Source organism: Anopheles coluzzii, chromosome 2 (genome assembly GCF_943734685.1).
Source record: "Anopheles coluzzii chromosome 2, AcolN3, whole genome shotgun sequence".
Lineage (NCBI taxonomy): Eukaryota > Metazoa > Arthropoda > Insecta > Diptera > Culicidae > Anopheles > Anopheles coluzzii.
In genome coordinates, this window is record NC_064670.1 from 18,756,849 (window position 1) to 18,767,309 (window position 10,461).

Sequence of the window (10,461 nt, forward strand, 5' to 3'; positions counted from 1 at the left end):
TGCTTTTAGTATTCCATCTCACATATAGAGGCGCTGCTGTACGGATTTCCCCAACTGTCAAACTTTGTTTGTTTACAAAACGCTCGACCAGGAAAAAAGATACCGCTTTCTCCAGATTATCACTGCAATTTGTAACCCGTTTTAATTAAGGAATTTCTTCTGGAATGGACATACTCAAGGCAGAGATTGCAAGAAAAAGGAAGCTGCTAGAGGAGAAAAAGCTCGTTGTAAGTATGCCCTTGTGCTAAACGCCTCTAATCCTTGACCGAAATTAGCCACCATCGTTTTCCCTTCGTTTGCAGGGCGACAATAAGAAATATTTCAAGCGCGGTGAACTACTAGCCCAAGAAGAGGAGGAATATCTGGAAAAAAGCGGCCTAAACAAACCGGACGGCGCAACAAGCAATGGGTCCGCCAAAAGTGACGGTCAGGCCACGGTTGGGGATGGGCAAAAGTATGACTTCAAGAAGCTGCCCCGCTCGGAGGTGATCCGGAAGCTGCGCGAACGCGGTGAACCCATCCTGCTGTTCGGCGAAACGGAAGCAGAATCATGCCTTCGGCTACATCAGCTGGAAATATCGACGCCGGAGATTAACCGTGGCTTCCGGAACGATTTCCAGGAAGCGATGGAACAGGTGGACGAAGAATATCTGAACGAAATTCTTACCTCCAATGGGCAGGCGCCGGGCATGGGGAAAGCGAAAACGTCCGACGAAGACTACGCCATCGACGATAGCGTAACGTACGAATCGATACAGGAAATGGCGGTACGGCTCGGGCGCAGCGGGAAGGACCACGACTGCCACGTGATCATGACGCTGATACAGTTCCTGCTCAAGATGTGGAACGATCAGCTTAGCTCGGTGACGGTGGCAGAGCGCATGGCTACCAAGGGGAAGATAGCGCGGGCCACGTTCGAGCAGACGCGCCTATACCTGAAGCCGCTGCTGCGCAAGCTAAAGAACAAAACGATACCGGAAGACATTCTCGACAGCTTGACGGACATCACGAAGAGCCTGCTGAAGCGGGATTACATTCACGCGAGCGACGCGTACCTGACGATGGCGATCGGCAACGCACCGTGGCCGATCGGTGTGACGATGGTGGGTATTCATGCGCGTACCGGGCGGGAAAAGATTTTCTCCAAGAACGTGGCCCACGTGATGAACGACGAGACGCAGCGCAAGTACATCCAGGGGCTGAAGCGGCTGATGACAAAGATGCAGGAATACTTCCCGACCGATCCGTCGCGGTGTGTGGAGTACGTGAGCAAAAAGGATCGACAGGATTAGGGCGGGGTACCGAGGAGTGCAGGTGTGTGGGATCTTTTTTTACTGTTTTAAGCCAGCTAGATTAAGGTAATGAAATAAATTTAATGACAAACTAACGAAATGTTTTAACCATATCAGAAAAAAAGGATCTATTTATTTGTCTTTATATTGATGAATATGAAAAAAACAATGGCATGGTATGAGTTATACTCAAACAAAGCATTCTAAGAAAGCTCTGCAGCCCGTTTAGTGGCACTCTCGACCGCATTCATGACCGTGCCTCGCATCGAACCTTGCTCGAGCGCATGTACCCCGTGTATCGTTGCACCGCCGGGCGAGCACACCTCGTCCTTCAGTACGGCGGGATGCTTACCCGTGTCCAGTACCGTCTTGGCCGCACCCATCACCGTCTGGGCGGCCAGCTGCAGCGCCATGTCACGCGGAATGCCCTGCTTAACGCCACCATCCGCCAGCGCTTCGATAAACTCGTACACATACGCTGGACCACAGCCAGCCAGCCCGGTAGCGGCGTTCATCTTACTTTCCTCCACCTCGTGCACAACGCCAAGCGCCGCAAACATGGTGTGCATATCGCGGTACAGTGGCGGGACAGGATGGTCCGATCCCGTGCGACAGTACACCGTACAGCCAACACCGACCTGCATCGGAGTGTTGGGCATGGCACGGGCTATCAAGCATGGCTGAAACATCGCCAGCCCCTGCTCCAGTCGACCAAGCGTAACGCCGGCCATTATAGAAACGTACAGCTTCTGGTTGGATTCATCTGTTTTAAACGTTTGCTTCAACTTTGCCAAGTCTTTCAACACGTGGTCGAACATCTGTGGCTTTACGCAGATGAAAACGACGTCCGATTGCAGGATGACTTCCGCGTTGTCAACGGTCGTTCGCGTTACCCCAAGCGGGGCCCAGCGTGCCTGCAGATTTTCCAGCCGTGTGGCGGACACAGTAATCTGATCCGGTTGCAGCACTCCTGTTTTGTGATGGGACGGAATGAATGAAACACATTCAAACAATTAAATCTGCGACATGCCATACCTTTGCTCAACAATCCGGACGCGATGGCGTATGCCATATTACCGCCACCAATGAAACCGACCGCTTTGCACTTTTGTAGTGCAGCAGAGGACGACATTTTGCCTGGCCGGAATTAGTTCCGTGGAAATCGGTTCCTAATTGATTGTGGTCGGTTTTCGATTCACCTACACGCGCAACTTCAGGGCCAGGGGCGCGACAATGTTGACGATAAACAATCAACACACACGCGTCGCGCTTGTATATCAACGCGACAAGTGTTTTCGTATCGGGAGGTTATCTAACAAACGCGACGCGCACTTTTACGCCGACGAAAGATAATCTTTGCTTTCGTTTTTTTTTGCTGTCTGGCTTCGTTTGCCGTCCCCGCGACCCACGAGCGCTATGACAAGAGGGGATTTGTTTGGATACACTTGTTGTTATTGTTCTGTCAACATCGCACAATGGGTGGTTAGCATGGTCATTGGAGTTTAAAAAGTAATTTAAAATTACTATTAAAACTAATTTAAATGTAAATTAATGTTGATTTGCCAACGCATTATAGTTTGAAAGGCAATAAATGTATTTTTTCCAATATTTTCATTCTATTTACAGCAGTTAAAAAAGACAACCAGCAATCAGGCAACCGCAGCTACTAATCGCAGCACACAGGTAAACGCGCATCGTCCATCGAAATGGCCGGCCGACTCTCCACCGCCGATGCGGACAGGGAAATTCACCGTTTCGTGACACGTGAACAGATCGATCAGCTGCACGAGCAGTTCCGGGCTCGCAACAATCGGCTCACGCTCGACGAGCTGCGCGAATTGTTGGCCGAGCTCGGGCTCTTCTACACCGAGGACGAGTACCGCACGCTGTGCCTGCAGATCAACACCGACCACGACCGGTACTGCCAGTGGGACGAGCTGCTGAGCTACCTCATCCTCGGCTTCCAGGACGATGATCCGCACGCGGTGAAGCAATCGCTCGATCCACCGATCGCCGGCGATCTGTGTGTGAAGCTGCGCCGCCAGGTGTACAACATCGTGAAGGTGGACTTCTGCCCGATGGTGTACTACGTAAGTGTTCGGTGGGGGCGCTCGATGAGAGTGCTGTTGCTCATTCGCTTTCTTTCTTTCTCCCACGGTGACCCCACAGGATGGCAGCATCAGCTGGTCGCAAGGACACTGGATCACCACGTCCCGCGAGGGGGTGATACAGTATTGGACAGAAGACTGGAAACCCGCCCTGACGGCACGGTCCGTTCCGTCCAGCTTGAAGCGCTCGAAAACCTGGGTGCTCGATACGGTCCCACTGCCCGATCTGAGCATGTTCTGCGTGACCGGGCTCGAGACGGAGCTGCGGCTGTACAATGTGGTTGCGGCGTGCTTCACGCTCAAGCTGGTCATCGAACGGCTGCCCCAGCCGATCAGCGCGATGGCCTATCGGTTTGGTCGTGATGAGCCGAGCCGTCTGCTCACCGGTGACTACACCGGTCACATCCGGATGTTTGTGTTTCACCCGGAACGCAAGGTAACGACTTCCGGCGAGTCGACGGTTACGCACGTATCGCTGCAGGACGTGCTGCACGGAGCGTACTCGCCGGTGGAATGTGTTGACTATGGACAGCTTCTGCCCGACATCGTGCGTGCGGTGCAGTTCGTGGAAAGTGTCGGAAACGTGGCCGAGCTGTTTATTGCGTGTGCGGAAGAGAATCCGCTACTGTCCTCTGCCCGTGGTCGGCCACGGCCGGCCATGGTCATACATTCGCTGGACCTGCCGGCAATACGCAGGATCAAGTTTTGTGTACCGCGTGGTGTGACCTGCTTCGCGTTCGAACCCTCCAACGAGCTGCTTGTCTCCGGCGGCCCAGACTGTGACCTGCGACTGTGGGACATTCACCGGCCGGAGAAACCGTCGGTCGTACTGGTCGGGCACACGTCGAGCATCACGTTTCTGTTCCTGCAGGACGCCGGCGAGAAGATTTACAGCCTCGATCAGCGGAAAATCATCAAGGTGTGGGACGTGCGCAACCGGGTGCTGCTGCAGACGTTTGGCCAGTTTTCGACCGTGCTCGTGAAGGGCGTGCCGGCCTGCGCGTACTACAACAAGCGCGCCCGGGAGCTGGTGGTCGCCAGCAACAAGCTGTTCGTGACGGCCTGCTGTCCCGAGATTGCGCTCGACCGCACGGACGGCGAAAGCCACACCAAGCCCGTCTCGGTGCTGCTGTACAACGGGCTGTACCGGCTGGTCGTTAGCTGCGGCTTCGACAGCTTCATCATCGTGTGGGACCATCGGGTCAATCGCAAGATGACCATCATCACCGAGGCGCACACCCAGATCCGGAACGGGGTGCTGGAACCGGTCGAGATAACGGCCGCCTGCTTCGACGGCAAGGAGCAGATGCTGCTGACGGGTGCGCGCAACGGTTCGCTCAAGATTTGGAACATCGGCGGGCGCACGTGCATGCGCACGATCCAGATCGAGGAGGACTGCGAGGTGACGGGCGTGTTCTGGCAGGCGAACCGCATCCTGGCGATGGGCTGGAACCATCGGGTGGTGGAGTTCGCGGCGTTCGCCGAGCAGGACGAGTACCCGCGGGGGCTCCAGTGGCGCAAGCAGCACTCGGACGACATTCTTTGCGCGGCCGTTAGCGGCTCGGAGCCGGGCGTGATGGCCACCTGCAGCTATGCGGGTGAGCTCGTGTTTTGGATGCTGGAAACGGGCCAACCGTACCGGCGGTACGATGCGACCAATCCCCGCACCCGCCTACCGATCTCGTTCCGGGAGGGGCGGGCCGATTTGATGAAGCCGCGCAAGCTGACACCCCGCCGGTCACTGTTTCAAATGCCGCCGGGGCAGCTGGCGCACCGCCGCCTGACCCGCATCCTGATGCCGTCCGGGCTGGAGCAGATGCGGCAGCTCTCGATACAGGCGCTGCTGTTTCTGGCCATGCGCAAGATGCTGCCCGACCGTGGCACGCTGTTCGGTTCGCTCGACAATGGCATGGTGCAGGTGTGGTCCCACCACCCGGACGGTGGCTTCAAGGGCCAGTTCAATGGCATTCATATGGCGGGCGATCGGATCATTACGCTGGCAACGGATAAGGCGAACCGGTTCCTGTTCACCGGTACGGCGCTCGGGTACGTGAAAACGTGGTACATCGAGAATTGCTGGTAAGTGTACAAGTCGGGTTTAATTTTTATTTTGTTTTTGTTTACTTACACTTTTTTTAAACAAACTCATTTTTTTATGAGTGATTCACTCACTTTTTTTTAAACAAACTCACTTTTTTATGAGTGATTCACTCACTTTTTTTAAACAAACTCACTTTTTTATGAGTGATTCACTCACTTTTTTAAACAAACTCACTTTTTTATGAGTGACCACTCACTTTTTTTTAAACAAACTCACTTTTTTATGAGTGATTCACTCACTTTTTTTAAACAAACTCACTTTTTTATGAGTGATCCACTCACTTTTTTTAAACAAACTCACTTTTTTATGAGTGAACCACTCACTTTTTTTTAAACAAACTCACTTTTTTATGAGTGATTCACTCACTTTTTTTAAAACAAACTCACTTTTTTATGAGTGATCCACTCACTTTTTTTAAACAAATTTGCTTTTTTATGAGTGATTCACTCACTTTTTTCAAACAAACTCACTTTTTTATGAGTGATCCACTCACTTTTGTTAAACAAACTCACTTTTTATGAGTGATTCACTCACTTTTTTTAAAAAAACTCACTTTTTTATGAGTTGAAAAAGTGAGTTCTTAGAGTTCATATAATGTAAGAAAGTGAGTTTTTTGAGTTTATTGAGTTTGAAAAAGTGAGTTTTTTTAGTTTTTTGAGTTTTAAAAAGTGAGTTTTTAGAGTTCATATAGTGTAAGAAAGTGAGTTTTTTGAGTTTTTTGAGTTTGAAAAAGTGAGTTTTTTGAGTTTATTGAGTTTGAAAAAGTGAGTTTTTAGAGTTCATATAGTGTAAGAAAGTGAGTTTTTTGAGTTTGAAAAAGTGAGTTTTTTGAGTTTTTTGAGTTTGAAAAAGTGAGTTTTTTGAGTTTTTGAGTTTGAAAAAGTGAGTTTTTTGAGTTTATTGAGTTTGAAAAAGTGAGTTTTTTGAGTTTGAAAAAGTGAGTTTTTTGAGTTTTTTGAGTTTGAAAAAGTGAGTTTTTTGAGTTTATTGAGTTTGAAAAAGTGAGTTTTTTGAGTTTTTTGAGTTTGAAAAAGTGAGTTTTTTGAGTTTTTTGAGTTTGAAAAAGTGAGTTTTTTGAGTTTTTTGAGTTTGAAAAAGTGAGTTTTTTGAGTTTTTTGAGTTTGAAAAAGTGAGTTTTTTGAGTTTATTGAGTTTGAAAAAGTGAGTTTTTTGAGTTTATTGAGTTTGAAAAAGTGAGTTTTTTGAGTTTATTGAGTTTGAAAAAATGAGTTTTTTGAGTTTTTTGAGTTTGAAAAAGTGAGTTTTTGAGTTTGAAAAAGTGAGTTTTTTGAGTTTGAAAAAGTGAGTTTTTTGAGTTTTTTGAGTTTGAAAAAGTGAGTTTTTTGAGTTTTTTGAGTTTGAAAAAGTGAGTTTTTTGAGTTTTTTGAGTTTGAAAAAGTGAGTTTTTGAGATTATTGAGTTTGAAAAAGTGAGTTTTTGAGTTTGAAAAAGTGAGTTTTTTGAGTTTTTTGAGTTTGAAAAAGTGAGTTTTTTGAGTTTTTTGAGTTTGAAAAAGTGAGTTTTTTGAGTTTTTTGAGTTTGAAAAAGTGAGTTTTTTGAGTTTTTTGAGTTTGAAAAAGTGAGTTTTTTGAGTTTTTTGAGTTTGAAAAAGTGAGTTTTTTGAGTTTTTTGAGTTTGAAAAAGTGAGTTTTTGAGTTTGAAAAAGTGAGTTTTTTGAGTTTATTGAGTTTGAAAAAGTGAGTTTTTTGAGTTTTTTGAGTTTGAAAAAGTGAGTTTTTTGAGTTTTTTGAGTTTGAAAATGTGAGTTTTTGAGTTTTAAAAAGTGAGTTTTTTGAGTTTATTGAGTTTGAAAAAGTGAGTTTTTTGAGTTTTTGAGTTTGAAAAAGTGAGTTTTTTGAGTTTATTGAGTTTGAAAAAGTGAGTTTTTTGAGTTTTTGAGTTTGAAAAAGTGAGTTTTTTGAGTTTTTTGAGTTTGAAAAAGTGAGTTTTTTGAGTTTTTTGAGTTTGAAAAAGTGAGTTTTTTGAGTTTTTTGAGTTTGAAAAAGTGAGTTTTTGAGTTTGAAAAAGTGAGTTTTTTGAGTTTATTGAGTTTGAAAAAGTGAGTTTTTTGAGTTTATTGAGTTTGAAAAAGTGAGTTTTTTGAGTTTATTGAGTTTGAAAAAGTGAGTTTTTTGAGTTTTTGAGTTTGAAAAAGTGAGTTTTTTGAGTTTTTTAAGTTTGAAAAAGTGAGTTTTTTGAGTTTTTTGAGTTTGAAAAAGTGAGTTTTTTGAGTTTTTTGAGTTTTAAAAAGTGAGTTTTTTGAGTTTATTGAGTTTGAAAAAGTGAGTTTTTTGAGTTTTTTGAGTTTGAAAAAGTGAGTTTTTTGAGTTTTTGAGTTTGAAAAAGTGAGTTTATTGAGTTTTTTGAGTTTGAAAAAGTGAGTTTTTTGAGTTTTTTGAGTTTGAAAAAGTGAGTTTTTTGAGTTTATTGAGTTTGAAAAAGTGAGTTTTTTGAGTTTTTTGAGTTTGAAAAAGTGAATTTTTTGAGTTTATTGAGTTTGAAAAAGTGAGTTTTTTGAGTTTTTTGAGTTTGAAAAAGTGAGTTTTTTGAGTTTTTTGAGTTTGAAAAAGTGAGTTTTTGAGTTTGAAAAAGTGAGTTTTTTGAGTTTATTGAGTTTGAAAAAGTGAGTTTTTTGAGTTTATTGAGTTTGAAAAAGTGAGTTTTTTGAGTTTTTGAGTTTGAAAAAGTGAGTTTTTTGAGTTTTTGAGTTTGAAAAAGTGAGTTTTTTGAGTTTTTTAAGTTTGAAAAAGTGAGTTTTTTGAGTTTTTTGAGTTTGAAAAAGTGAGTTTTTTGAGTTTTTGAGTTTGAAAAAGTGAGTTTTTTGAGTTTTTTGATTTTGAAAAAGTTAGTTTTTTGAGTTTTTTGAGTTTGAAAAAGTGAGTTTTTTGAGTTTTTGAGTTTGAAAAAGTGAGTTTTTGAGTTTGAAAAAGTGAGTTTTTTGAGTTTATTGAGTTTGAAAAAGTGAGTTTTTTGAGTTTATTGAGTTTGAAAAAGTGAGTTTTTTGAGTTTTTTGAGTTTGAAAAAGTGAGTTTTTTGAGTTTTTGAGTTTGAAAAAGTGAGTTTTTTGAGTTTATTGAGTTTGAAAAAGTGAGTTTTTTGAGTTTTTGAGTTTGAAAAAGTGAGTTTTTTGAGTTTTTTAAGTTTGAAAAAGTGAGTTTTTTGAGTTTATTGAGTTTGAAAAAGTGAGTTTTTTGAGTTTTTTGAGTTTGAATAAGTGAGTTTTTTGAGTTTTTGAGTTTGAAAAAGTGAGTTTTTTGAGTTTTTTGAGTTTGAAAAAGTGAATTTTTTGAGTTTATTGAGTTTGAAAAAGTGAGTTTTTTGAGTTTTTGAGTTGGAAAAAGTGAGTTTTTTGAGTTTTTTGAGTTTGAAAAAGTGAGTTTTTGAGTTTGAAAAAGTGAGTTTTTTGAGTTTTTTGAGTTGGAAAAAGTGAGTTTTTTGAGTTTTTGAGTTTGAAAAAGTGAGTTTTTTGAGTTTATTGAGTTTGAAAAAATGAGTTTTTTGAGTTTTTTGAGTTTGAAAAAGTGAGTTTTGAGTTTGAAAAAGTGAGTTTTTTGAGTTTGTAAAAGTGAGTTTTTTGAGTTTTTGAGTTTGAAAAAGTGAGTTTTTTGAGTTTTTTGAGTTTGAAAAAGTGAGTTTTTTGAGTTTTTTGAGTTTGAAAAAGTGAGTTTTTTGAGTTTATTGAGGTTTTTTGAGTTTTTTGAGTTTGAAAAGTGAGTTTTTTGAGGTTTTTGGAGTTTGAAAAGTGAGTTTTTGAGTTTGAAAAAGTGAGTTTTTTGAGTTTATTGAGTTTGAAAAAGTGAGTTTTTTGAGTTTTTTGAGTTTGAAAAAGTGAGTTTTTTGAGTTTTTGAGTTTGAAAAAGTGAGTTTTTTGAGTTTATTGAGTTTGAAAAAGTGAGTTTTTTGAGTTTTTGAGTTTGAAAAAGTGAGTTTTTTGAGTTTTTTAAGTTTGAAAAAGTGAGTTTTTTGAGTTTTTTGAGTTTGAAAAAGTGAGTTTTTTTGAGTTTTTTGAGTTTGAAAAAGTGAGTTTTTTGAGTTTTTTGAGTTTGAAAAAGTGAGTTTTTTGAGTTTTTTGAGTTTGAAAAAGTGAGTTTTTTGAGTTTTTTGAGTTTGAAAAAGTGAGTTTTTTGAGTTTATTGAGTTTGAAAAAGTGAGTTTTTTGAGTTTTTTGAGTTTGAAAAAGTGAGTTTTTGAGTTTATTGAGTTTGAAAAAGTGAGTTTTTTGAGTTTTTTGAGTTTGAAAAAGTGAGTTTTTTGAGTTTATTGAGTTTGAAAAAGTGAGTTTTTTGAGTTTTTTGAGTTTGAAAAAGTGAGTTTTTTGAGTTTTTTGAGTTTGAAAAAGTGAGTTTTTTGAGTTTATTGAGTTTGAAAAAGTGAGTTTTTTGAGTTTTTTGAGTTTGAAAAAGTGAGTTTTTTGAGTTTGAAAAAGTGAGTTTTGTGAGTTTGAAAAAGTGAGTTTTTTGAGTTTATTGAGTTTGAAAAAGTGAGTTTTTTGAGTTTTTTGAGTTTGAAAAAGTGAGTTTTTTGAGTTTTTTGAGTTTGAAAATGTGAGTTTTTGAGTTTTAAAAAGTGAGTTTTTTGAGTTTATTGAGTTTGAAAAAGTGAGTTTTTTGAGTTTTTGAGTTTGAAAAAGTGAGTTTTTTGAGTTTATTGAGTTTGAAAAAGTGAGTTTTTTGAGTTTTTGAGTTGAAAAAGTGAGTTTTTGAGTTTTTTGAGTTTGAAAAAGTGAGTTTTTGAGTTTTTTGAGTTTGAAAAAGTGAGTTTTTTGAGTTTTTTGAGTTTGAAAAAGTGAGTTTTTTGGTGGTTGAAAAGTGAGTTTTTTGGTAGTTATTGATTTTGAAAAAGTGAGTTTTTTGAGTTTATTGAGTTTGAAAAAGTGAGTTTTTTGAGTTTATTGAGTTTGAAAAAGTGAGTTTTTTGAGTTTTTGAGTTTGAAAAAGTGAGTTTTTTGAGTTTTTTGAG

At 41.1% G+C, this 10,461-nt stretch overlaps 3 protein-coding genes across 3 annotated transcripts in view; 2 read left to right on the plus strand and 1 right to left on the minus strand.

Moving 5' to 3' along the window:
• The first annotated feature begins 82 nt into the window (after window positions 1-82).
• LOC120950866 (pre-mRNA-splicing factor 18) lies at window positions 83-1,394 on the plus strand. Its single transcript, XM_040369241.2, has 2 exons — window positions 83-227; window positions 303-1,394. The coding sequence occupies exons 1-2, from the start codon at window positions 165-167 to the stop codon at window positions 1,290-1,292; spliced, it is 1,053 nt and encodes a 350-aa protein (XP_040225175.2). The 5' UTR covers window positions 83-164; the 3' UTR covers window positions 1,293-1,394.
• Window positions 1,395-2,720, minus strand: LOC120950867 (uncharacterized). Its single transcript, XM_040369242.2, has 2 exons — window positions 2,328-2,720; window positions 1,395-2,262 (listed from the first exon to the last, which is right to left on the minus strand). The coding sequence occupies exons 1-2, from the start codon at window positions 2,422-2,424 to the stop codon at window positions 1,496-1,498; spliced, it is 864 nt and encodes a 287-aa protein (XP_040225176.1). The 5' UTR covers window positions 2,425-2,720; the 3' UTR covers window positions 1,395-1,495.
• A 218-nt stretch (window positions 2,721-2,938) lies between these two features.
• LOC120960985 (WD repeat-containing protein on Y chromosome) overlaps window positions 2,939-10,461 on the plus strand; it is a 17,140-nt gene continuing 9,617 nt past the window's right edge. The window contains exons 1-2 of the mRNA XM_040384496.2: window positions 2,939-3,382; window positions 3,462-5,479. Coding sequence (XP_040240430.2) covers window positions 2,999-3,382; window positions 3,462-5,479 — 2,402 coding nt within the window. The 5' untranslated portion in view covers window positions 2,939-2,998. The remainder of the gene's footprint in view (window positions 3,383-3,461; window positions 5,480-10,461) is intronic.